This window comes from Podarcis cretensis (assembly GCF_951804945.1).
Source record: "Podarcis cretensis genome assembly, chromosome: 14".
Classification (NCBI taxonomy): Eukaryota; Metazoa; Chordata; class Lepidosauria; order Squamata; family Lacertidae; genus Podarcis; species Podarcis cretensis.
This window is the reverse complement of record NC_137183.1, coordinates 50,672,430-50,700,048: the sequence shown is the minus strand read 5'-3', so window position 1 is coordinate 50,700,048 and position 27,619 is coordinate 50,672,430. Positions and strand designations below refer to the sequence as shown.

At 43.9% G+C, this 27,619-nt stretch overlaps 2 protein-coding genes across 9 annotated transcripts in view; both read left to right on the top strand.

The window, feature by feature from the left end:
* Nucleotides 1-211: 211 nt before the first annotated feature.
* Nucleotides 212-9,797, top strand: ZFAND2A (zinc finger AN1-type containing 2A). Of its 3 annotated transcripts, XM_079954076.1 has the most exons (7): nucleotides 214-355; nucleotides 3,816-3,912; nucleotides 4,883-4,977; nucleotides 5,215-5,346; nucleotides 7,078-7,229; nucleotides 8,161-8,229; nucleotides 9,643-9,797. In XM_079954076.1, the coding sequence occupies exons 2-7, from the start codon at nucleotides 3,858-3,860 to the stop codon at nucleotides 9,659-9,661; spliced, it is 522 nt and encodes a 173-aa protein (XP_079810202.1). In that variant the 5' UTR covers nucleotides 214-355; nucleotides 3,816-3,857; the 3' UTR covers nucleotides 9,662-9,797. The 3 variants fall into 3 exon arrangements, with proteins under 3 accessions (XP_079810204.1, XP_079810202.1, XP_079810203.1); XM_079954078.1 differs by lacking the exon at nucleotides 5,215-5,346 and having other exon boundaries at nucleotides 212-355; XM_079954077.1 differs by lacking the exon at nucleotides 9,643-9,797 and having other exon boundaries at nucleotides 8,034-8,167.
* Nucleotides 9,798-14,131: 4,334 nt separating this feature from the next.
* Nucleotides 14,132-27,619, top strand: part of CHLSN (cholesin) — a 153,147-nt gene continuing 139,659 nt past the window's right edge. The window contains exons 1-2 of one of the 6 annotated variants that reach the window (XM_079954038.1): nucleotides 14,132-14,287; nucleotides 17,745-17,904. In XM_079954038.1, coding sequence (XP_079810164.1) covers nucleotides 17,746-17,904 — 159 coding nt within the window. In that variant the 5' untranslated portion in view covers nucleotides 14,132-14,287; nucleotide 17,745. Of the gene's footprint in view, nucleotides 14,288-14,585; nucleotides 14,611-17,733; nucleotides 17,905-27,619 lie in introns of those variants that run through there. The other 5 variants (XM_079954043.1, XM_079954041.1, XM_079954039.1 and 2 more) reach the window with 5 other exon arrangements.

Sequence of the window (27,619 nt, the reverse complement as noted above, 5' to 3'; positions counted from 1 at the left end):
GGATAGGATGCCCAACCACGTCACGCGGATTCCCTAACTCGCGTGGGGAGGGCTTGAGAAAGCAAGGCTGACTCAGCGCGATTCCCCCATCACTGCCACGCCGCCCGCGGACAATCAAGACTTTCGTGATTCAGCAGAAACCGGGCGGGACGAACGGCGTCTCGATTGGTCGGGTGGTGCAGTGACGTCAAGGCCGGCCACTTTGGATTGGGGAACCGGGAAGTGGAAGAAGCGAAGCATGATTCAGCATATAGAATCCACCTACATAAAGCTCTGTAGAAGTCGAAACTTAACAACTCTTTGGGAACTTCACTAGAAACCGGAGAAATACAGAGTTTGGGGCATCAGGGAAACGGTAAGTCAAGTGCTGCCGCTGATCTGTCAGCTGATTTTACCCTTTAACTCTTCCTTTATTTTTAAAGAATCTGTTCGTTTCTTCATTCTTCTGTATTGCTGTCATTCTGTGCCTGAAATTATACGAGGCGGGAAGGAGGGATTTTTTTATCGGTAGGTGAAAAAAAAAAATCCCATTTCCATGCAGTATCTTTTTATATATATATAAATATTTATTAAGCATTTTTTAAAACAATCAAAAACATAGTATTTTCAAATATCCATGTTTCATGCACCTCCTTGGACTTCCTCACAGCTCTTGCTCCTGCATTCTAGACTTATAAATTTTGCTAGCAAATTATTAAATTAGTTCCATTCATATGATAAAATTTCCCCAAATTAATTCTCAAATTTCGGAATTTAAAACCACACTTATAAAGTACTTAATTATAAAATACTATTTAACCAAAATTTATCTTTTCTTCCAATTACGCTTAAATTTATGTTTTTTATGTTTGATTTGTTGAAGCCATGTTGTTACTAATCTTACATCTTTCTTAACATTCATACAATTTACAATATTTTTGTAAATAGTCCTTAAATTTGTTCCAATCCTCCTCCACCAGTTCTTCTCCCAGGTTCATTTCCATGCAGTATCTTAAAGCAGCTGGGGTGAAAAGGTGCTTTGCTTGGGATTGTACCAGTCCTTTTTTCCCCGCTCAGAAATATAAATATACAAATCCTTGTTAATGCTGTCTTGCCATTAACTAGTTTGTCGAACTTCCTTCTCCAACCCTCTGAAACTCCTTAGGTTTAGGAACTGCTCCCTCTTTGCTTACGATGATCTCCACCCCTGCCTCCTCTTCAGATACATTTTATTAAATGTTAATAACTAAAAAACAGATTACAGAGAAAAGGGTTTTTTTTTGGGGGGGGGATAAGCTGTCACAATTGCCAATAAGGAAATGTAAGATACAGCTATACATGACTTTTTGAGTCAATACTAAAATTGTTATGAGGGGGGGTATTTTTTTGGGGGGGAGGTTGTATGCTGAGACCCTTCTAATTCCTGGATCCAGCAGGTGTTAAACATCTAAGCAAATACAGTGGTACCTCGGGTTACAGACGCTTTAGGTTACAGACTCCGCTAACCCAGAAATAGTACCTCGGGTTAAGAACTTTGCTTCAGGATGAGAACAGAAATCGTGCTCTGGCGGCACGGCAGCAGCAGGAGGCCCCATTAGCTAAAGTGGTGCTTCAGGTTAAGAACAGTTTCAGGTTAAGAACGGACCTCCAGAACGATTTAAGTTCTTAACCCGAGGTACCACTGTATTTGTAGATTCAGATCAAGACCTGAATGGCAACGAACTGGTTTCACATGTTTTGACAGTGGTCTGGGTCACAACTGAGACCCTTGTTCTCATTAATCTGGATTTAGTGCAGTTCAAGGTTACTTCGTATATATTTTTTAAAATTAAAATAAATAAATTGTTTTGATTTAGACCACGGAACCTTTTGTATTTACAGACCACACATCTTTTCTCTTGATACTGTTGGACATCACCCCAGTCTTTGAGCGGTGCGAGATACCAGGGGTATCAAATGAAATACAGCTTACAAATGAAATACAGCATAGACTGTGGTGCCTTTATGATATATGGTTTATTTACACACACACACACCAGTGCCGGATTTACGTATAAGCCCGCCCCGCCCCAAATTTCACTACAGTGGTACCTCGGGTTAAGAATTTAATTCGTTCTTGGAGGTCCGTTCGTAAAATGAAACTGTTCTTAACCTGAGTTACAACTTTAGCTAATGGGGCCTCCTGCTGCCATCACGCGGCCGCTGCACGATTTCTGTTCTCATCCTGAAGCAAAGTTCTTAACCCAAGGTACTATTTCTGGGTTACCGGAGTCTGCAACATGAAGTGTCTGTAACCTGAAGCTTCTGTAATCCGGAACCCCGTTTGCACCCTGAGGCGAACGCAACCCGCGTCTGCGCGTGCAAGGGTCGCGATTCGCCACTTCCGTGCATGACGTCATTTTGAGCGTCTGCGCATGCGCAAGCAGCGAAACCCAGAAGTAACAAGTTCCATTACCTCCGGGTCGCCACGGAGCGTAACCTGAGAACGCTCAACCTGAAGCATATTTAACCCGAATTTTGACTGTAAATCCTAACAGTCCGACAAGGGGAGGGGTGATTTGTTTGTTCAGTTATCACTGGGAGCTCAGAAAATACTTTGTCCAGAATCCTTTTACCTTGATGCTCTGTGTAAATAAAGTACTTGGCATCAGCCCATAGCTAATCTTTTTCTCTGACTTAGTTTCCACCCCTTTTCTACTGTTGTTCCTGTATTTGCTTCCACATGACCTGTTTGTTGATTTTTATTATTATTTATTGAATTTATATACTGCCCTATACCCAGAGATCTCAGGGCAGTTCCCAGAACATAATCAAAATATAAAACCACAAATTATATAATCATTTGTTAGTGGGAAGCCTGTATTATATAATGTAGCAATCAGTACCCTATGGTTCTAAACATGTTTTCCTGTCACTTCCCTTACAGCAAAAAGCAATTTCTTTATTTTTAGAAACCGTTTTGTCATGCAGGAGCACCAAATCCACTTCCATTGCACAGCCTAAATCGGTTTCTTTTGTAGCCCATATTCCGCTTTTTCTTCTGTGTTTTGTGCCTCCCTCGGCACCTGTAATTCAACCCTTTAGATATTGGTGTCTTTGTTCAGCTGGGTGAGGAACTGGTTTTCTCTGATAAAAGTGTCTCAAATCTCAATTAGGCAGTTCTCAAGGGTAAAACTTTCAGCTTACTTGAAATTCATCCAGGCCGTGGCTGATTGGACGCTTGCTCACACCTCTATCTCCTTATTCCTATGGAATTAACAGGCACTTCTAACAATGCTACTATGCACCTTGTTTACTAAGACATCATTTAGCCTTGCAAGCATGCCCATGGTGATTTGTCTGAATAGAAGACCCTGGTCATTTGTGGCTTGGAAGGAAAAACACCTGACTTATATTGCGTATTTTCAGGCTTCTTAGAAAACCTGATGCATTTAAACCAGTAGTACCTCCTCTTACGGGACGCAGGTGGCGCTGTGGGTTAAAGCCTCAGCGCCTAGGGCTTGCCGATCGAAAGGTCGGCGGTTCGAATCCCTGCGGCGGGGTGCGCTCCCGCTGCTCGGTCCCAGCGCCTGCCAACCTAGCAGTTCGAAAGCACCTCCAGGTGCAAGTAGATAAATAGGGACCGCTTACCAGCGGGAAGGTAAACGGCGTTTCCGTGTGCGACTCTGGCTCTGGCCAGAGCAGCGATGTCACGCTGGCCACATGACCCGGAAATGTCTCCGGACAGCGCTGGCCCCTGGCCTCTTAAGTGAGATGGGCGCACAACCCCAGAGTCTGTCAAGACTGGCCCGTACGGGCAGGGGTACCTTTACCTTTACCTTTACCTCCTCTTACAGGTAACAAAGAACTGTTTAAGAAAAGCAGGTTGCTTCCTAGAAATGGAGTTTCCAGATTTGGGAAAACACTGCTCTGAGAAGACCTGCAAGCAGCTAGGTGAGAACCTGCTCAGGGGGGGTGTTGATGCTGTGTTTGGATTGTGCTGACCTTTCCTTAAGGGTAGAGTGCCATGGTATCAGGCAGACAACCAGAGCAGGAAGGAGCGCATGTAATAAATGAGGAGTCAGGGATGAGGAACCTGTGGCCATCGTCTACGGTGAGAGGAGGTGGGAGCCCAAGAACATTTGGAGGACAGCAAAGTCCCCAGCCTTGACTTATTTCTCCCCCACTTTTCCAGGTTGCCAAGGTGGCTTGCATTGCAAAAAAAGCAAATATAACCATATTGCTTGCTTAAAGTGTTTCTATACTGCCAATAACCAATGCCTTTCTGGGCAGTTTACAGTAAAACTGGCCACAACAGGTGCTTCAGGGCTTGGATAATCCAGTTTAGAGCTCCTCACATGGTGGAATGGGAAGAACAAGGGCTTGATAACCCTTCCTCCCAAGGGGAGGTGGAGTGACCTAGCTAAGCCTGGCAGAACAGCTTACTCTATGCTCTTAACCCCTTCATGCATTAATTAGACTTGAGCATGTTGGTTATAGGGACGTGGGTGGTGCTGTGCGTTAAACCACAGAGCCTAGGACTTGCCGATCAGAAGGTCGGCGGTTTGAATAACCGCGACAGGGTGAGCTCCCCTTGCTCGGTCCCTGCTCCTGCCAGCCTAGCAGTTCGAAAGCACATCAAAGTGCAAGTAGATAAATAGGTACCGCTCCAGCGGGAAGGTAAACGGCATTTCCGTGCGCTGCTCTGGTTCGCCAGAAGCGGCTTAGTCATGCTGGCCACATGACCCGGAAGCTGTACACCAGCTCCCTCGGCCAATAAAGCGAGATGAGCGCCGCAACCCCAGAGTCGGCCACGACTGGACCAAATGGTCAAGGGCCCCTTTACCTTTTATGTTGGTTATATGTGACTCCTCATCCCATATTTTCTTTGAACTAGGTATGTTTTCTCTTTTTTTCCTTGTAGACTTTCTACCTCTGAAATGCGATGCATGCGGTGAGGTCTTCTGCAAAGACCACTTTGCGTATAACCGGCACAAATGTTCCTCTGCATACCAGAAGGTAATGTAAACTGCAGAAAGGGTGAAATTTGATTAGTGTGTGGGAAATGAAGAACAGCGCTGCAAAACTGAATAGCTGACATTTTTTGAAAAGAAGTAGCTGTAGATAACAACACACGTGCTGTTCATAGGACCAAAGCAGGGATGGGGTTGTGCATGATGGAGTGCAGACTTTGCGCCTTAACACACCTGAGTTCTGCAGCCATATTTCCTCACTAATATCCAGCTTCTTTTTCAGGATGTGCAAGTTCCAGTCTGTCCCCTCTGCAACACTCCCATCCCAGTAAAGAAGGGAGAGGTGCGGGATGCTGCTGTTAGTGCCCACATGGACAGAGACTGCAAACGTGATTCTGCTCAGCAGAAGCAAAAGGTTAGCACCTTTTCCCAGAGCTATACTGGATGTACACAGCAGTTCAAGATGAAGCATCATTGTGAGGTCCTTGCTCTGTATCCAGTTTATCTTTCATCAGGAGACACTCAAATACTTTCCTAGCTGGCAACCCAACTTTGAGGAGGACACAGATTTCCAAAGTTCCTCTTTGAAGGCCCCTAAGAATTTTGAAGAAAACGGCTCTGTTTAAGTTGTTTCATAAAAGTTATACTGTAAGCTCTTCATAAAAGTTATACTGTAAGCTCCTCACTGGATCAAGAGTGCTTTTGGCTGGCTGGGAAGTGTTCTTAACTGTGATACCTCTTGCTTGCCTGACTGATTATTATTGTTTATTAATTTTGTATACTGCCCTTTGTACGTAGATCTCAGGGTGGTTCAATACATAAAATTATAATATAAAAAACACAAAATACCTATAATAAAAACAGCAACAACCAATAACCCCTCTCCCAGAAACGCATTTTAAAGGCCATAGGTTATTTAATCAGCCAAAGGCCTTATTGAAGGGAAACACCTAAAGGTGTGCAGTCAAACCTTCGTTGTCGAACGTAATCTGTTCTGGAAGCCCTTTCGGCTTTTGAAATGTTTGACAACCGAAGCACAGCTTCTGATTGGTTGCAAGAGCTTCTTACACTGTATTCTAACTTGTATTTTAATCAACTATTGGTTTGGGGTTGTTGTTTTTTTTGTTTGGTTTTGTTTTTAATGTTTTTACTGTATTTATATTCGGTCTTAGCTACCCTGAGCCCAGTCTTGTCTGGAGAGGACGGGGTATAAATATTTTATTATTATTATTATTATTATTATTATTATTATTATTATTATTCAAGCAGAAGCCACATTTTGAACGTTCGGCTTCCGAAAAACGTTTGAAAACCGGAGCATTTACTTCCGGGTTTTTGGCGTTTGGGAGCCGAAATGTTCCAAAACGGAGCCAAGGTTTGACTGTATAATGAAGACGTCACATGAACCTCCCTGAGGAGAGCGTTCCACAAATAGGGAAGCGCTGCAGAAAAGGCCCGTTTTTGTGTTGCCATCCTCCAGACCTCTCATGGAGGAGGCACACGAAGAAAGGCCTCAGAAGATGATCTTTGGGACCAGATAGGTTCCTATAGGGAGAGTCGGTCCTTGAGGTATTGTGGTCCTGAACCATTTAAATATCTATAGGTCAAAATCAGCACTTTGGATTTGGTCTGGAAACTTAATTGACAGCCAGGCTAGGAACGGTGTAATATTTTCAAGCTGTCTTGTTCTGGTGAGCAACCTAACCCCCAAATTCTACATCAGCTGTGATTTGTATGAGGAGAGACAGTCCTTAAGGTATTGTGGTCCTGAGCCTTTGGTGTGTGTGCAAACCTCCGTTTTGTGTGGCTGGAATGTAGCTTACGTAAAGGTAAAAGTTGCATCCCTTGACCTGCCCACCACTGGGGGTGTGGCCCCTGGAAGCCTGCTCTCAAGGGAATGTGGCCCTGGAGCTGAAAAAGGTTCCTTTCCATTGCACAACAGGGAAGCCAGATTCTCTTACTGGATTTGGTCTTAGCAGCACAATCCTAGACCAGTTCACCCAAGTCCCTCTTAGTTAAATGGAGTTTGCTCCTAGGAGATCATGCCTAGGGATTGCAACCATTAAAATGGTAGGCAGTTGTGGAATCCTTGCGAGACGGTCAACTTTCCTGGTCCAGTTGTAACTTGACTTCCTTCTTAATCTAGATCTTCACAAACAAGTGCTTCCAGCCAGGTTGCAAAAAGAGGGAGATGATGAAGCTGGTTTGCGACCAGTGTCAGGGGAACTTCTGTCTGAAACACCGACATCCTTTGGACCATGCCTGCAAAGGACAAGCCAGGGCCATTTCCAAAGCTGGGTAAGGCTAGAACCAGGGACTTTTGGGGGGGGGGTCCCACCCTGGGTGTCACCCTGACAGGGGCAAAAAAATAGTGGGTGGCACTCACCGCGGGGCCACGCCTCTCGGGCACCTTCAGGCTCCGCGCTGTTCGCCCGCTGCCTCCCTCCCAGCTGTAGGTCAGCTGGGGCCCCATGGTGCACCCCGTCCCTATGGGTGCCACACGCCCCATGCCGTCCCTATGGGTGGTTCACCCTGCCCCTATGGGCACACTGCCCTAGTTGCCTGAGAGGCTTCCTTCACTGCTGGCTAGAACTTCTCTGCTGGCTCAAGAAGCTGCCTGCAGAAAATATTAAATGTTTTAAATCCCCTTGAGGGTTTTAAAGCCAGTGTGGCCTTCTGAGGCCTTCTGCCAGCCAGCTCACATGCATCCATGCATCCATCATTTTATTTGTATGCTGTCTTGCCAAAGGCTTGCATAAGTCTAATGTCATCAATAGACAGCAGTGTGGACTTAGACCTTAAAACCTGTACAGTGGTCCCCCTGGATACGAATGTAACTCGTTCCAGGGGTCCGTACGTACCCCGAAAAATCCGCAAGTAGAGGCGCCGCTTCTGTGCACGTGCGTGGCATGATAGAGCGCTTCTGCGCATGCGGCAAAACCCAGAAGAATACACTTCCAGGTTTGCAACCTGAAAGTTACGTTACTGGAAGGTAATGTAACCTGAAGGTCCACTGTATTGGTCTTTCTGAATAATGTCAGCTTTTTTTCTTCTCCTGTGGCAAAATGTCCTGTCGTTCCCCCCCCCCCCCCCCGCCCCCAGGCAAAGAGACCTTTGCCTTGTGCAGTGAGGCTTCCTGAATGACGGAAGGGGTAATCCTGCACCAACCCAGAAGTGGCACAGCTTGGCTGGTGCATGCAGAATGCTGAGTGTGGCTGTTTCCTTGCAGATGTGCTGCTTTGATGAGATCGCTGGAATCAAACAAAATGTCTCTCAACCACCGGGTTCTGCAAAACAGGTAAATAACAACAGAGTATCCCCAGCCACTCTGGGTGGCTTCCATCAAAATATTTAAAACACACACACACACACACACACACACACAAGAAAACCTCCCTGAACAGAACTACCTTCAGGTGTCTCTAAAAGTTATGTTTATTTCCTTGACATCTGATGGGAGAGCGTTCCACAAGGTGGGCGCCACTACTAAGAAGGCCCTCTGCCTGTTTCCCTGTAAGCTCAGTTCTTGCAGTGAGGGAACCGCCAGAAGACTCTCGGAGCTGGACCTCAGTGTCTGGGCTGAATGATGGGGGTGGAGATGCTTCTTCAGGTATACTGGGCTGAAGGCGTCGGCACCAACACTCTGAATTTTGCTTGGAAATGTACTGGGAGCCAGTGTAGATCTTTTAGGACCGGTGTTATACAGCCCTGGCAGCCACTCCCATTCACCAGTCTGGCAGCCACATTCTGGATTAAATGGGGCTGGCGTGCTTCTCCCATGTCTGTTGAACCTAATAACTGGAGCAGAATCTCACCTGTCATGTACCACAGAAGTGGGCAGACCCAGACTTGTAGCATCCACTTCATTTTGCACTTGGACTTTGGAGGGCCACTAGATATGGCTTGGGCCGAGGCTACCTCAAAGAGTGTATCTTAGTGGGAGAATGTATCCCTACTAGTTCAAGAGCTGGTGTGCTGAGTGGATCTTGCCTGGGAAACAAGGCAGAGCTTAAAAGCTCTTTTCTCGCCGGGTCTGCTTGGGGCTACCCAGTGCAAAAAAATAGCTTTTAAGCACTCAGCCTTGCTTCTCGGCAAGGCCCACTCAGTACACTGGCTTTGGGAGTGTACAGGATGCTCTTGTGAGACAATCCAACTTCCCGCGAGATCTTGTTGAGAGCATCCCAACCGTGCCCATATATAAAGAAATACTGCAAATTAGAAGTACAGGTGAAACTTGAAAAATTTGAATATCATGGAAAAGTTCATTGATTTCAGTAATTCAACTAAAAAGGTGAAACTAATATATGAGATTGACTCATGACATGCAAAGCGAGATGTGCTTCTACTTAGAGGTCCACTCTTGCTCAATTTGCAATCCTTGTTTTGCTGATTTCATTGAATATTCTAATTTTCTGAGATTGTTAATTTGGGGTTTTCATCAGCTGTACGTCATGATCATCACAATTATAACAAAGAAAGGCGTGACATATCTCACTTGGCATGTCATGAGTCGATCTCATATATTAGTTTCACCTGTTAAGTTGAATTACTGAAATCAATGAACTTTTACACGATATTCTAATTTTTTGAGTTTCACCTGTACTTAAGATGTGGGCGTACTACAAAGGTAGAGACATGTCTTCTGAGAAATGGGTGGTTCTTCGTTAGCTGCAGTTTGTGGTTGACTAATTGCTTGTTGTTGTTTTTTCAGCTGCAAAGCAAAAAGCTGAAGTTTTCACAGCCTGGGTCCAAAACTGCCTTGTCCTGTTGACTGCTGTACAGATTTAGCTCTTAAAACTTCTGCGTATTTTCTATATTACTTTTAGATGTCTATTTCTTCAATAAAAACTGATGTCTTTACAAATAGTGGCGCTTCTCTGGTAGTTCAGTCCCTGGGAAACCTGAAACCACGCCCTATATTTGTTCGATAATTCTCCCAAGAAGCAAGGAGGAGATTTATTGCATTGCCCCAAGTTTAATGGCTTGCAAGTACGATGCCTTGAGCCATCCAGCTTTTGCCAGTCTGGTGGCCTTCACATGTTTTGGCCGCCAGCTCCCATCAGCGCCAGCCAGCACGGCCAACAGTTAACAATGATGGAAGTTGCAGTCCAAATAAATAGGGACCGCTTACCAGCGGGAAGGTAAACGGTGTTCCGTGTGCGCTGGCTCGCCGGATGCAGCTTGTCATGCTGGCCACGTGACCCGGAAGTGTCTGTGGACAGTGCTGGCTCCCGGCCTATAGAGTCTGGCAAGACTGGCCCGTACGGGCAGGGGTACCTTTACCTTTACCAGTTTGGCAAAAGCTGCTTTGATAAATGAATCCATGTCCTGTGTTCATCCTTCTCTTCTCTTCTTCCCTGCCATGCCCCACCCCAAATCCCTCCTCACTAGAGAGGAGGAAGACCTTTTCAAAAACGAAATACCGTATTTTTCGCCCTATAGGGAAATGTGTGTGCGTCCTATGGGGCGAATGCAGGCTTTCGGTGAAGCCTGGAGAGCGAGAGGGGTCGGTGCACACCGACCCCTCTCGCTCTCCAGGCTTCGCGGACCTCTCTGCAAGCAGCGGGAGCGCTCCCACTGCTTGCGGAGAGTTGCCTGCGTGCTGAAGCCTGCGCGCGCTGAGCTCAGCCCGTCCAAGTTTCGCGGACCTCTCCGCAAGCAGCGGGAGCGCTCCCACTGCTTGCGGAGAGTTGCCTGCGTGCTGAAGCCTGCGCGCGCTGAGCTCAGCCCGTCCAGGCTTCGCGGACCTCTCTGCAAGCAGCGGGAGCCAGCGCTGGGCTCCCACAGCTTGCAGAGAGCTGCCTGTTTGGGGACTGGGGTCGGGGGAAGCTCGGGCGGGCCTCGCCCACCCCAGCCCCGCACCTGAGAGGGAAATAATTTTTTCCCTTTATTTCCCCCCCAAAAAACTAGGTGCGCCTTATGGGACGGTGCGTCCTATAGGGTGAAAAATACGGTACTAAAACGATCCTACCCATAAAATGCTTCATTTCCCCCCTCTTTGCTACAGAGGGAAATTTTATTTATTTCATAAAATTTATACCCCGTTTGATTGTAAGAACAAATGAACCTCAAAGCAAGTTGCAAAAAAGATAAAACAATAAATCACCGATAAGAAAAATGAGCAATTTAGAACTTTCAAAAAGTAAAAATAACAATCGACTAAAAACGTCAAAACTTGCACCGGCTTTCTCTAAACATTAGCTCTGGCTTGTCTAAACAATATTTTTAGCACATGCCAAAAGGGGTACAGTGAAAGCAGCTGCCCAAGTTCAATAGTGTTATCAAGAACATGGAAGCCTAAATTTTTCAAATGTCAGATTATGGCTTTAAAGTCAGCCAGTGTCCCTGAGAAACCTGGTGTCTGTGGAAGTCTTGGATGCAATATCAGATCCAGCCACAGGGTGTCACAGCTGAGAGGTTTGTTGTGTAAACTGCCAAGTCTTATTCCTGCCTTTAAAAGGAAGGAATGTAATTTTGTGCATTTTGTAAATATTCCAGCAGATGCATTTCTTTCGAGAGCAAAATGTGGAAATGATCCCTCTGACAGTTGACCAAAGGGAGTCATGGCTCTTCCTCTGTATTGGTCACCATATTCTAGTCCCACTAATAATACCGCAATGATTTCTTAATCATTGAGAGACGGTGTAGTGTAGTGGTTAGTGTCAGACTAGGACTTGGGAGACCAGGGTTCAAATCCCCACTCAGCCATGAAAGTCACTGGGTGGCCTTGGAAAGCCAGTCACTGCCTCTTAGCCTAGCCTAGCCTACCTCACAGGGCTGACAGCTTCTGGGAGCCACAGGTGAGAGCCGAGTGCAGAATAGGAACCAAAGGTGGATAAACTCACCCAGAAGGAGCATGATTTACCAGAGGGGATGTACCCATTCCCTATAAATAAGAATCACTCAATTTCACTCAAATGTAGTAGGGAAAACACATTAGTCCCTGACCTGAAGAATCGCATTTAGGGCAGAAAATGCTTATTTTCCCTGCTGCTCTATAATACTAGTTAGTATTAAGAATAGACTGACAACACCTCACTCACCACTATTGTTTTACTGTATTTTTAAATCTATTGCAAGCCACCTTGATAGCTCTAGTTCATGGGTAGGCAAACTAAGGCCCGGGGGCTGGATCCGGCCCAATCGCCTTAAACCCGGCCTGCGGACGGTCCGAGAATCAGCGTGTTTTTACATGAGTAGAATGTGTGCTTTTATTTAAAATGCATCTCTGGGTTATTTGTGGGGCATAGGAATTCATTCATTGCCCCCCTCCAAAAATAATATAGTCCGGCCCACCACGTGGTCTGAGGGACAGTGGACCGGCCACCTGCTGAAAAAGTTTGCTGACCCCTGCTCTAGTTAGTAACTGCCATAAAAAGAGTCGTCTTAGAGGCAGACGTTAGAAACCTGCAAGCTTTATACCTTTAAATAAGTTCAGACAATATTGGCTAGCATATTGATTTTATCTTAGGGCCCTAAGGAAGTTAGATTGGCTTCAACCAGAGCCAGGGCCTTTTCAACACTGGCTCCAGCCTGGTGGAACGCTCTGCCTCATGAGACCAGGGCCCTGCAGGATCTGATTTCTTTCCGCAGGGCCTGTAAGACAGAGTTGTTCCACCTGGCCTTTGGCTTGGAGCCAATTTGATTCCCTCCCTCCCTCTCTTTCTTTTTTTCTTTCTTTCTCCTGCGTTGAGGCTACATTTTATTTTAATGTTGTAATATTTTAATGTTGCATTTTAATTTTGTTTTTAAGTTGTAATCATTCAACTTGTTTTTATTATTGCTTGTAAGCCGCTCTGAGCCCGGCCTTGGCTGGGGAGGGTAGGGTATAAATATATTATTATTATTATTATTATTATTATTATTATTATCTGCTTGATTGTCTCTCTGCTTGAGGGAGACCACAATCTGCCTAGCCAACAAGTTAGGCACTAAAGGTAAAGGTAAAGGTACCCCTGCCCGTACGGGCCAGTCTTGACAGACTCTGGGGTTGTGCGCCCATCTCACTTAAGAGGCCGGGGGCCAGCGCTGTCCGGAGACACTTCCGGGTCACGTGGCCAGCGTGACATCGCTGCTCTGGCGAGCCAGAGCCGCACACGGAAACGCCGTTTACCTTCCCGCTGGTAAGCGGTCCCTATTTATCTACTTGCACCCGGAGGTGCTTTCGAACTGCTAGGTTGGCAGGCGCTGGGACCGAGCAGCGGGAGCGCACCCCGCCACAGGGATTCGAACCGCCGACCTTTCGATCGGCAAGTCCTAGGTGCTGAGGCTTTAACCCACAGCGCCACCTGCGTCCCAAGTTAGGCACTAGGCATACCTAAATCCTTCACTGCTTTGGGCAGGCTCCTTTGGAAGGAGGTGGTTTGCAAACCTGGGGCTGCTCCTGGATCCATCTTTCCTGCTAGATGGCCAGATGATCTCTTACAAGGAGTGCCCACATAGCTATGACCATTTCTGGACTGATAGCTTAACCATGTGCTTGACCATGGGTAGGCAAACTAAGCCCCGGGGGCCAGATCCGGCCCAATTGCCTTCTCAATCCGGCCCGCAGACGGTCTGGGAATCAGCGTGTTTTTACATGAGTAGAATGTGTGCTTTTATTTAAAATGCATCCCTGAGTTATTTGTGAGGCATAGGAATTCGTTCAAATTTTCAAAATATAGTCTGGCCTCCCGCAAGGTCTGAGGGACAGTGGAACGGCCCCTTGCTGAAAAAGTTTGCTGACCCCTGTGCTTGACTGATCACTGTGGCAGAATACCACAAAGTTAATGCTTTCACTGAAAACAATTGCACTGGCTCCCAATTTATTTATCTTTTAAAGCGGCTACTAAACTGAATAAACAGTCACAATCATAATCTACTTCTCCCTGGGTGTGGTCTCAATTGGAGCCTGCCCCAGTTTTGCGCATCTCCCTGCGGCGTGGTAGTGCGCTGAACCAGCCCGAGAGGAAACCGCGTGAGTACAACGGCGGACGCAGACGTCACGCGCACTGGACGAGGCGGCGGGGTAACGGGTGGGGCGGGAGGAAAAGAGCGACGGCCTTTGAGCCCAATAGGAAGGGAGAAACCCAGGGCTCGCGCCCTCTTCACGTGCTTTGCTCCAAAGCCCCGCCCCGCCTTCCCCCCCCCCCAGGGCGCGAGGGAGACGGAGAGGAGGGGGAGGAGGGCCTGGGTTCCGTAGCATTAGATTTTGATTAGCTCCGCTGCTTGATTGAAATGCGGGGAGTCCAATGCGAGCGAGCGCGTGGCCTCCGGGCACCCAATGGGAGCGCCGGGGCGGTCTGAGGCGCTGGGTTGAAACGTGCGCGAGGAAGCGCGTGAGCGGCCGCAGCTGAGGAGGCGGGCTTGAGAGTGAGGTGGGTGGCGGGAGAGGGAGGCGGCCGCCGCCTCTGAGGGGACCGGGGCGGGGGCGGGTGTCGCCGTTTAGGGTTCCTGTGGGGAAGAGGAAGGTCCCTACCCCACCCCGACCAGAAGGGCGCCGGCGAGGGGGTGGCGCGCAACACGTGCCTGCGTGAGGGAAAGACTCTTCCCCCTCGCTGCCCTGCTCACTTTTCTCACGAGCGCCTTCATTTCCCTCACAACAGACCTGCCAGGTAGGCCAGGCTGAGAAAGAGAGTGGCTGGCCGCCGACTCTCAACCCCCCCCCCCCCAGTTTAGCCTCACAACAGACGTGACGTAGGTAGGCCAGACTGAGGAAAAAACATGAAAAACGTTCACTGTACAGTTTTGCGTGAATTACGTTTAGGTATTGCCCTTGCCCGGACGGGTGGCGCTGGGGGTTAAACCACAGAGCCTAGGACTTGCTGATCAGAAGGTCGGCGGTTCAAATCCCTGCGACGGGGTGAGCTCCCGTTGCTCAGTCCCTGCTCCTGCCAACCTAGCAGTTCGAAAGCACGTCAAAGTGCAAGTAGATAAATAGGTACCACTCTGGCGGGTAGGTAAATGGCGTTTTCGTGCGCTGCTCTGGTTTGCCAGAAGCGGCTTAGTCCTGCTGGCCACATGACCCGGAAGCTGTACGCCGGCTCCCTCGGCCAGTAAAGCGAGATGAGCACCACAACCCCAGAGTCGGTCACGACTGGACCTAATGGTCAGGGGTCCCTTTACCTTTACCTATTGCCCTTGCCAACATCTGACAAAGCTGTTTTTCACCCATGAAAGCTTATATTGTAATAAATTTATTGTAAACTCTCACTTTTTCTTACCACAGGGTAATGTAGATGCTCCTCTTGAGCTGGTTACTCAGGCCACCTGAGGAGTACCGAGGACTTGCAGAGTTTAAGACCTATTTAATTGTAAACATTTCTATACAGCCGCCAAAAGAAAAAAAGAATAAGGGTGGCAAACAAAATAATCACTTAAATTACACCACTAGCAGCAAAGTTTATAAGTCAATCATCAAATTAATATGCAATCAACTTTACTGGATCACACAGTGAACAGTGAACGCCTGAGAGAACAAACGTGTTTTAAGCTGGTGTTTAAAATCCAGTACTTTTAAGTGCCTGTTTAAATACTTGCTGAACGTGAAAAACAAAAGAGGTACCCCATGTTCTCTTAGTTTGGTACATTAACCATGGTACACATAACACCTGCCAACTCAGGGTAGCCATAGGTGCATATGGTGACATAGATCCTAATCCATGAAAGCTTAAACTACAATAAATCTGATAGTCTTTGTGGAGTAGTCTATGTGGTACTCTCCAGATGTGAACTGCCACTCTCATCCCCAGCCATCATAGTCAGTGGTCAGGTATGATGTGAGTTGTCCAGAATGTCTAGAGATCAGGTTGGCTGAACCTGTTTTTAGGTGTCCAAAATAATGTTTTCCAGATGTAGCCTGTACTTGATGCATCAGAAACAAAAGAGTATTATGTCACCTTGAAAGACTGCTGTAAGCTTTCACAGACTACAGTCCATCAAATGTTGCAGATTGAGACAGCTAATCTTCTGGAAGATCTAATGTATGCACATCCCTACTTTAGAAGGAGGGGGTGCTATGTAACATTTCACAGAAGAAAATAGAAACACCTCGAGGAGCAGCTATGTTAAAATGGCCACAACAAAAACAATGGGACAGCCTTGTGTCTCAAAGATTACATGTTCTATTCTGCCTCTCTGTGTCAGAAATTATTTGCTTTTTAATTAATGCTGTATCCTGACAAGATATATGCATTTTCATGAGGTGGATTATATTTCCAATGAAGGTTGGAGCCTATTGTCTGCAAAAGTGACTGATCACAGTATCCGTTATAGTCAAAAGCAGATAGGGCATTTCCTTGAAATGTTCTAGGTTGTTTCTAGAATCAAGTAGGATACCTTTTGATTTAAAACACCTGTTACTGATAGGCTGCATATAGGTTTCTAGGATTTATGTACAGTACACTTTTGTAAGAGGCTTGAAATTAATTCAGGCAGAGGATATTTTGTCTAAAACCCAAATGTCTATATATTTGTTCACATTATCTAGTGTAGTATGCTGTCTTCAGAGTACTACTCTCTGCCATCTGTTCTTGTGGAGCAAAGGAACAACAAACTAATCTACATGCCTCTAGCAATTGCACTGTATACCACATTATAGGGGAAATTAATCCCCAGCTCACTCTCAATTTGCCTGGAGGACAATTAATTCCTGTTTTCAAATGCGTCGATTAATCAGTTGTATGGAAGTAAAGTCTGTCCACCAAATTTTTCCAAGAGAATTTTTAATAGCTCTCTTATGCAATCCTACCCCCATTAGAGTTGCCAGATTAATTACAGAACTAGGCTTTCATAGTTACATTAAGGGGGGGGGGGAGATGGGTGGAGCCTAGAAAACGGAGTTTGGCACCCTGTTGTATTTTTAGCTAGGAACCAACTCTTCCCTTTTTTCTTGTGGTTCCTGTAGGACTGTGAAAAAGTGAACATACTTGGATGTTGATCATTGCAACTGTGGATGCAGCATGGCCATATATTGAGTGATACAGGCTGAGAGAACCAGTATATATTTTTTCTGGAGTTAAATATAATATTCATACAACGTGATAGTATATTTAGCTCATGCAGATAGAAGAATGCAGTTCAGGTAGTAATTTGGTAATCCATGTATTTAACTATGTAATGCACTTATTAATAGTTGAGATTATGTATAACAAAACAAAACAAAAATTTACATTTATTTACTTAACAGTAGTTTTTATACTAAAAGATGACTTGTCCACCACTACCAAGTTGCAGGGGAGTGTTAGTTGTGTTCTATCATACTCACTTGATGCTTGGGTATTGCTAATGACCAGTCTGAGCTGAGTACTTGGCCTAGGCCCTAGAACAGGCATAGGCAACCTTGGGCCGCCAGATGTTTTGGGACTACAACTCCCAAGATCCCTAGCTAACAGGACTAGTGGCCAGGGATGATGAGAATTGTAGTCCGAAAACATCTGGTGGGCTGAGGTTGCCTATGCCTGTCCTAGAAGAACCCAGCTCAACACACAGGGCTTCCATGATGCAGCCTCAAGGGTTCCACATCAGATGAGACAATGGAGAAAGAGTTCCCCTAAACCAGCCTTTCTCAACCTGTGGGTCCTCAGACGTTGTTGAACTACAACTCCCATCACCCCTAGCTAGCAAGACCAGAGCTCAGGGATGATGGGAGTTATAGTCCAACAACATCTGGGGAAACGCAGGACACTTTACTTGCTTTCAGGACAGGAGCTTTGTGAAAAACATTTGTATGTCTTGCTAAATTTTCAAGAAATATAGCATTGATGGCATTTTTATGTACAATGAAATGACACATAGATTCTTTAACAAAAAATGCACATTTCAGTTGTTTGTTAGAATGGCAAAGAAAAGAAAAGCTGCCGACATGAAGTCAGAAAAGAAAAAGGAAGAAATGAAGCATCACTTGGCAGAAAAGAAAAAGGAAAAAATGAAGCATCTCATATCAGAAAAGGAGCAACAGGTCGATGAACCTAAGTTGAAAAAACAGAATCTGGAGGTGAGTGAACAAGTATGAGTTTGTTGAACTTGCATATTTTCATATTTGCAGGAGAAGATGCACATCTTGACACTGGAAAATATTTGCAAAATGATAACTTTATTGGGATAAGTGCCATGCAAAGCATGTTATCAGTTCTGGAAATAAATGTTTTCTTGTTGTGATGCACTGAATTAATAAAAGTAGGCAAGGAAAGAAAACCAACTAGCTTTAAAAATCTTATATCTTGACCTCAAGCATGTACCTAGGAGCCTACAAAATGTGTGCACACAGTTCTGTAGTTAGGTAGTAACTACTATCAAGCCAAATTTCTAAATATATTGTGATACTTCATCCTCACAGATGCAAATATGTGTAGGGGCAAAAATATATAGACACTGTTGTGTAAAAATGCACATGTGCAGGATTTGCATCAACACACAGATTCTGAGTTGAGGGTGCATATAGTAAAATATACATGTAGGCAATGTTACTTAAGTTCTACAGTATGTATGTCCACATTTCTCATAAGTGATTTACATGTGGCATGCTTGAAATCTGAGGGAAGTTGGGAGTCTGTTGCCATTTGCTGTCCAGACACTATTGGAACAGCTCACACTTGAAGAAAATGGGTGGAAGATGACTGACTCTCCTCAAGTGTTTTCTGCACTGTCTATAATAAAGTTATTTATATTCACCTTTTCAGCTACAAATTTTGCTGTTTTTGTTCACTAAGTAATTTGGTGATGTCTCAGAGAGGAAAAGTGGAAGGAATACTCTTACCACACATCAGATGGTATAGTGCACATCTGTTTACCTAAAATAAAATGTGTATGCATTAAAAATGTAAGATGTGAAGCAGCCCTAAGATGCTGCCCTTTGTTCCACAATCTGTCCCTTGTTATCAGGACCTGACTACCCAACCCAATGTTCCTGCTGAGACAAGAGGAAATTCTTCATATACCCCCTACTTCCCAGCTCTGTAGGCTGTGTCATTTGCTAAACAGAAGAGGCCAAGAGGTTGCTTGATATTGGCATGTTGTTTACAGCAAGGTTATATGCTGTGTAGTGGTAGCAGTTTTGAAAAGTGCCAGTATATTACAACTAGAGTATAAGATTAGTTAGAGAGAATGGTAGTTATATAGCTGAAATTCTTGGTTGTCATTGAGGAAACGAGGTTTGCTCTTTGGTTTCTATAAATGATGTTTTTGATTGATTGGCAAAAAGTCAACATTACTATTTAATATTAAAGTTGGGAAATGCATTCCTATATGGTTCATTTTTGATGGGGAAAGATGTTTCACTGATTCATTAGGTTGCTGCATATAGCTGTGATTTACACAGCTTTTCTGTCCTCACATTTCCAATCTCCAAAGTGTAAAATGCAAATTTCTAATTGATTTTGGTGCAGAGCTGTTTAAAAGCAAGCTGAAATATTTCGTAAGTGAAGAAGTTCAATATTATGTTGACCATACTTTTAATGAAATTTGTTCCAACAAAAATTTTGCTCAAATAAGACTAGTACATTTGCCTGTAAGACATGTTGACCTTTCAGAGCAATCTTTCTTTATTGATTTTTCATCTATTCATTTCCTTCCTTTTACATTAAATAGCAACAAGCAACTTAAGTACTTTGCTAAGCATTAGTATGAATGGCTTTAGAGGCCACATTGGGCTGAGGTAAATAATGATCCGATCTTGTAACAATGCTTAAGAGATAAGGAGTTGGTTGTGGGGCCATGTGTTCCCTTCCGCCTTGAGCACAATTTCTCCTGCCTTTTCCTTGCTAGCCTGAACTGTGATTGTTACATCAGCACTGCCACTGACTAGTTGAAAGCAAGTTAACCAAAGTTTGCTAATCAGTTGCAAATTCTGACTAAAAGGTAACCTTAGTTCCTGATAACAGAGTTAAAATACTAATTCACACAAAACTAATATTTCATGCAATTGTAGAGAAATATCAGCCATGTCTCATTTTTAAAAAGCATAGTAAGAGGCACTTAAGTGTTGTGGTAGGAGTTATAATTGCTGCCAGTCTCATCCCTTATTGATTCAGATTACAGAAAAAAAAATTGATGGTTGACTGCAGCTTGTTATTAAAAGGTTTGCATTATTTTTCATCAACAGAAGTTGATCTACTAAATATAATTGCATTGCATAAAGATGTGTCTTGATTTGCAGCACCAGCATGGCAGTTGCTTTCATAAAAAGTTGTCCATTTGTGGAGTTATAATTACTTCTTTTATCTCTAAACATGAATTCTAATGGGAGCCTTGTCAGATACAAGCAGCTGGAGGCTTTGGCTACAACCATAACCTGGAGAATTTGTGTTATGTTCATATTGTTTGACCTTTACACAGACCCTGATGCCATTGATTATGATAAATGTTTGTGGGATTTGGCCATATTTGTGTAACTACTACTACTTGGCAGGGTTGAGGGGCGTTGATGGCTAATAGCTCATCACCTCTGTAAGACTTCCCCAGAGGAGTCTCACAAGGCTCCGTTTTTGTCCCCCTCTCTGAGATCTAGCAACACTTGTTTGTCTATCTCTCCTAACAGAGAAGAAATGATGATAAGCCTTCCCACAAACCAGCAAACTATTTCATCTTCACCAGTATCTTTCCACTTAGAGCTCAGCTAATTATGCAGAGCCTGCTAATAATCCATCAGGAACCCCCCCCCCACCCCCACAGCTGGACAGTCAGAGATCCAGTGGCAAAGGAAAGAAAGAACAAAGAACCCCATGAAAGCGGGAGCAATGGATATTTTTGTAGAAAGTATTCACTATTCATTTTTTAAAATGTTTGAATTGCTACGACACTGTTCAGGAGACGCCTACATAATGGGGGATCTGGGCATGGGCGTGCTGCTCAGGTGGCGAGATCAGCTACATCTGTCTTTATTCCAGTCATTGATGTGAAGCTTTTTTTTTTCTTTTTAATATAAAAAAAGACAGCTTCCGAAAATGAAATTTCAAGAAAGAATATGGATGGGTGGGGCTCTTCCCCCTTTTGTGTCACTTGAAAACAAAAACAAAACAAAGAACTGGAAAGCTCTTCTTTCCCCCCCCCTCACACTCGCCCCCTGCTGGTGAAAAAAAGAGGGGGAAGAGTTTTTATTTTTATTTTCTGGTGGTGTTTATCTTTGTTGGTTCCCTCTAGATAGCTTTCCTCCATGTAAAAAAGGAAGGGTTATTTTTCTTATTTAAAGGAGACTATCATTTTTCTTGCTTGCGCTCCCTCCCTCCCGTTATAAAAAGGGAGAGATTGGTGGAATGAGGACTTGCGGGCGGGGGGGGGGGGGGATGAAGGTGAGAAGGTTTAGCTGGCTGCCTTATGCTGAAATGGGAGGTTGGGTATTATGTGAGAATGATGGGGAGGGTGTTTTTCCGGTAAGCAGTGAAAGCAAAGGCGTTTCTACTCACAAGCAAGCCCTACTGAATTCAATGGGGCTTACTCCCAGGAAAGTAGAAGTAAGTTTAGTTTAACTCAATGGGGCTTATGCATGCACAGATTCCACTTAGACCTCTGAGTGGGGAAGCAGATGCAGCTTGACTAGTAAATCACTTAAACTACTCTTAAATTAGTTGAAAATATATTAAATATATTACAGTGGTACCATGGTCCCTGGAACGGCTTGGCTCCTGAACAAATTGGCTCCTGAATGCCTCAAACCTGGAAGTAAGTGTTCCGGTTTGCGAACGTTTTTCGGAAGCCAAATGTCCGACGTGGCTTCCGCTTGAGTGCAGGAAGCTCCTGCAGCCAGTCAGAAGCCACACCTTGTTTTTCGAATGGTTTCGGAATTCGAATGGACTCCCAGAATGGATTAAGTTCAAGAACCAAGGTACCACTGTACATAGAAGTTTATTTAGTACAGTATGTTTTTAAAAAATCTACTACTTCTTTACATTTTAAGGCCCTCCACCACCGCAGGAAGCCTCGTCAAGGCCCTTGGCTGCTGCAGGGAAGCATGGCGCACCCTTTGCTGCCACACAGAGGCCTAGTAAGGCCCTCCATGACTGCAGATATATCTCGTGATATATTGAGATAGCGTGATATTTTGCTGGAGTTATATCACCATAGAGATATATCGTGAAAATCAGATATTTCCCAGATATTGCTCTGTAGGGTTGTATGTATAGCTTGTGATCTAAGAACCCTAAGTGGCTTGGGTGTTGTATATCTCTGTGTCTTCTTAAAACCATTAAAATAATTTGAGAGCATCCTGTTAACAGTGGCAGAAAAGTTTTATATGGTTTTGTTCTTCTTGTAACCATGTTATCCTTCTTTAGTCTTGATGAAAAGGAAAACAAAAGGCAAATACTTGCAGTAGACATAATTTATATATTGCACTCATTCTATTCAATACCTGAAGTATTCTTACATTCTTCACTAAGATCAAGCATTTCTTTTTGTCCACCCACTTCTTCCGTGGATTGAATCCTCACCTGTTCGTTCAAATAAACGGAAGAAGCAGATGGGGGAAGCATTGGGGGAAAGAATGGGAATAGCTGGGGCTGCTTTATTGGTAATCTTTAAAGGAACTGAGTGAATATTTGGGTTGCAAACCACCATCTTTAGTAACCTGCTGTTTATCCCATGTTAAATGGCTGTTTATAGGAGTAAATTCAACTTTCTTAAGACCCTGGAACCATTTGAACACCCTATATGAGGGAACCTGCTTTCTGTGAACAAGACTTAAGTTACTCATGGGGGAATATGGATTAATTTGGTACATAAATTGGCAACACTTTTTTTGTTGTTGCTTTGCTTTGCTATTAATGAAGTATTCTGTCATGACAGCAAATTGAAGAAAATGTACAAAAATGTGTTTGAAATATTTGTATGCATAGATAAGAATGAATAATTTTGCATTCCTTTGAATATTTTTGTAATGGGCTGAACAAATTTCCCAGGAAAGCATATTCACAGCTGGGAAAACAGCTCCTACTTTGAAAATGGTTTTCCCAGGCAAAAAGCTTGCATCTCCAACTGTTTCTGGTATAAACACAATATTTTGTGTACTATTTAGCAGGGTTTCAAAAGGTTAAGAATTCTTCATCGGGCATTATCCAACAGAATGCAGCAGCATCTATATGTTGTGCTGTAGTTTTGGTTTCTTTCTTCAAGCTCAGATCAAAGTATAGGGAGAGGGGTGAGAAATGTAGTTCCCTTTTTGTGCTAGACATGATAGTGTGTTCATTTTTTAAATCCATGGAAATCCGTCAGTTAAACATTGTCACTTTATATACATGTTTTTATTTATTTAAAAACTACTATAGCCCACGTTTCTCTAGGGAGTGAAAGGTTCAAGATGGCTACAATAAAGATAAAAATACAGTGATGCAGTCAGTCAGAATTGAATTACTTAAATTCAAAGGCTATAGCTATATTCATTTTCCAGCTTAAGTGAGGTTTGCATCCAGAAAACAGCCCATTGTATTGTTGACATTGAGAGAAAAAGGCGTTTTGCTGCCAAGTTTTCAAATACATTTTATTGTAACTGGTGATTGAATGCTGCCTTTCAGACATTCAGTGGTTACTCTTGTGAATTATCTTACACTTTATTTACCATTACTATCTAAACCCTTAGCAGCAGCCATCGAGTATTGATATGTTGGGGTTTCTGGATGTCTAAGAAACAGCTATGAGCAAAACTTGTCATGGTTCTTTCCATTTCTGCTCAGGGTCTGCAGCTCTCATCTACCTTAAATGATCATAGGGTTTAGTTTACAGTTTGAACAAGTAGTCTCATATAGGAAGGTATGTGAAATCTTTTGAATGTCTAAATATAAGACATGTGACATTTAACCAAAAGATTTATTTTAGGAAAGAAAAAGCAACCTAGAATTGGCATAAAAGTTGCATAAGGATATAAAACTGTTCCTTCAGTTGAACAGAAGTTCATTTTTAGAGCAGGACGGAGTGCTTTTCTTTTCTTAACAGATTTTAGTAGTCAGGAGGCTGAAAATCAAGATTCCTGCTTTTGGGAGCCAGGAAGCATGCTGGACTCTTCAGAGCCAAAAGCCCATAGAAACATTAATGGATAAAGGAGGAGCAAATAGCAGTCAATCTTGATAGGCACACCCAAAGTTAGCCTCAGACCAAGAAGTAGCTCTGGCTCTGCCTTATGCAGGAAATCACTGTACAGTCAGACCTCGGGTTGCAGTAGCTTCATGTTAAGTATTTTTGGGTTACACTCCACGGCGAACCGGAAGTAATGGAGTGTGTTACTTCCGGGTTTTGCCGCATGCGCAGACGCTCAAAATGAAGTCATGCGCATGCGTGGAAGTGGCAACACGCGCAGTCGCGTATTACCTTCTACTCAGGATGCGAATGGGGCTCCAGAACGGATGCCGTTCGCATCCAGAGGTACCACTGTATGGTGTAGTGGTAAATCCTTAATTGCAGGCTATGTTCATGACAGTCCCCATAGCCATGCCCTCCACAAGACTACAACAAAAGCAATATTTTATCCAGTGCAGACTTTCTTGCTTAGCCCCTCATCCCCTTACTTAATATCTAGCATGACCACTATTTTGCCTCAGGTTGGTTGGCCAGAATAAAAGAATTTTGGTTTTCTAAAAAATAAAAGTGGCAACTTAACCCTTACACATACTTGGCTTATTTGGTGCATTTATCTCTGAAAAAAGCCTATTTATTTGGTTTGTAGAAGATTGGCAGATAAAGTCTCAGGAGATGACGTTATCATTCCTGCTCTATTGCATCACTGCTTATTACAAGACAGAGAAATTGACGGCTCTCTGCCTCCTGCCATGTTGGTCATTTGCTACTGTGTGTCACAGTGACACAAGACTGGAGAGCCAGTCCTGACATTTCGTTTTAGGGCAAAGGTTCCATGTCCTGTGCATATGAGGGTTCATGGCAGGAAGAGCTTAAACAACATCAAAGATTGGGAAGCCAGGCAGTCAGCTTTTCTCCTGCCCCAGGAGTGTCTTGCACAGATACTGAATTCAGTAAGGAAACTAAGGAGGCTCAAGGATAAAGTGCTATAGAAATTAGCAGGTTATTTATTTCTCTCAGTTGCTTACACATACAGAGTACTGAAGGGGTAAATATATCTTTTTTATATTCCAACTCATGAGATTGGACGACATGACCCTTGGGGTCCCTTCCAACTCAGAGAATGGCAACCAAGATTTATTTCTTATTATTTGTTTATTAAATTTATATACTGCCCTTCCCACATATGCATTTAAAAGGTTGTAGAATAATCAGCCAAAGCCTGGGAGAAGAATGTTTTTGCCTGGCGCCTAAAAATATATAATGAAGGCGCCAGGCAAACCTTCCTGGGGAGAGCATTCCATAAATGGGGAGCCACTGCAGAAAAAGGCCTGTTCCTGTGTTGCTGGCCTCCAGACCTCACTTGGAGGAGGCATACGAAGAAGGGCCTCAGAGGATGAACAGAGTCCAGGACAGTTTATATGGGGAGAGGCTGTCCTTGAGGTACTGTGGTCCTGAGCCTTTTAATAATAATAATAATAATAATAATAATAATAATTAAAAAAAAATAAATAATTTTATTTATATCCCGCCCTCCCCAGCCGAAGCTGGGCTCAGGGCGGCTAACAACAATCAAAATAATCCAACGATTCTAAAAACATTTCATTATAAAAATTAATTAAAATCAAATTTATGGCAACCAATAAGCAAAATTCTGTGCAGATTGCCAGAGGAGGGGGGTCAGGCTGCACCCTGACCAAAGGCCTGGTGGAACAGCTCTGTTTTGCAGGCCCTGCGGAAAGATGTCAAGTCCCGCAGGGCCCTGGTCTCTTGTGACAGAGCGTTCCACCAGGTCGGAGCCGCGGCCGAGAAGGCCCTGGCTCTAGTTGAGGCCAGCCTAACCTCTCTGTGGCCTGGGATCTTCAAGATTTTTTTTTATGAAGACCGTAAGTTCCTCTGTGGGACATACCAGGAGAGGCGGTCCTGTAGGTACGAGGGTCCTAGGCCGTATAGGGCTTTAAAGGTTAAAACCAGCACCTTAAACCTGATCCTGTACTCCACCGGGAACAGTGCAGCTGGTATAGCACCGGGTGAATGTGATCTCGCAGCGAAGACCCCATAAGGCTTTATCGGTCAAAACCAGCACTTTGAATTGGGTCTGGAAGCTAATTGGCAGCCAGTGCAGTTGGGCCAGGATCGGTGTAAAACGATCAAAAGTCTGGAAATCAAGCCTTGTGAGGAACAGTTGAAAGAACTGGGTATGTTCAGCCTGGTAAAAAGGAGACTGAAATGAGATATAATAGCCATCTTTGCATATCTAATGGGCTGTCACATGGAGGATGGAGCAAGCTTTTTTTCTTCTGCTAGGGAGGGTAGACCCAAACCAATGGTTTCAAATTACAAGAAATAAGATTCCAACTTAACATCAGGAAGAACTTTCTGACAGTAAGAGATGTTTAGCAGTGGAATTGACTTCTTCAGAAGGTGGTGGACTCGCCTTCCTTAGAGATTTTTAAGCAGAGGTTGGATGGCCATCAATCATGGATGCTTTAGTTGAGATTCCTGCATTGCAAGGGGTTGGACTAGATGATGCTCGTCTCCCTTCCAAGTATACAACTCTATGATCATAATAGCAGAAGTTCCATAAGGCCCACTCTCACATTCTTGGAATATCAGTCAATTTTTGATCAGTGACAATATTTGATTGGTCAGTTGATAAGCATGCCAACCCTAGCTGCTTTTAAATCTATTCCTACATTTCTTACAAGAGGAGATCCATTTTAAGAGGGGGAGAGAGATGAATGTATAAGGGATCTGGAAAGGAAAAAGCTATTTTTTACAGTCTTGATAATAAAAACTCCTATGAAATATGATAGCATAAATGTGACAGTGGTTTAAAAATCTGGAATTTTGAGAAGCATTGTATTGGCACTCCTGAACTATGGTTCATGTTATCATCCCAAATAATACTATAGAATTCACCAGAATTGCTTGTAGTAAGTCAGAACAGCCCCCAAGAGCTAATAGGATGAAACTGTGCTGTCTCAGTTCTTCTGAACAAAACAGAGCTGGCAGCTTCCTCTGTTGCCACCTAGGATAGCTGGCTCAGCAGACTGATGTTTATTCTTAGCCTCTAGCATTGCTGTATCCCTAGGTGAGGAAAGGAGAAACTATAGTGAAGTGTGAAATAAAGGGTTGAACTGTTTATCATGTATGTTTGATCCTTGTATTACTGTTTAAATGGGAACACATTTAGAATCAGTCTAAATTTAGATGAGTGGAGAGTATATATAGTTCAGGGACAGAGCATCTGCTTTGCATGGACATCGTCTTATGTTCAATTCTTTACATCTCTAGTTGAAGATTCCCAGGTATTAAACCATACTGGATAGCTGGGCCAATTGTTATATGTTCTTAATCCCAGGGCCAGTATCTTCCATGTTGAAATGCATCTGAGGTCATAAATGATATGATTGAAACCCTGCTGGCATTGTAACTTGAGAGCTCAGTCTTGCACCCATTTAGCATACCTGTGAAATGGAAACAAAATTTTTTAAAAATTATTTTGTTTCGACTACGGCAGACCAACACGGCTACCTACCTGTAACTGTGAAATGGAGAAATTGTTGCTTCATAGTTTATACTTGCTACACTGAAGACAAAGCTAGACCTATTATTACTCTCACAAATACTCTCACTATAGCAGGCAACAGAAGTTACCAGCTGATATTCAGTCAGTGGATGCATTGGAGAACATGTCAGCCTGACTG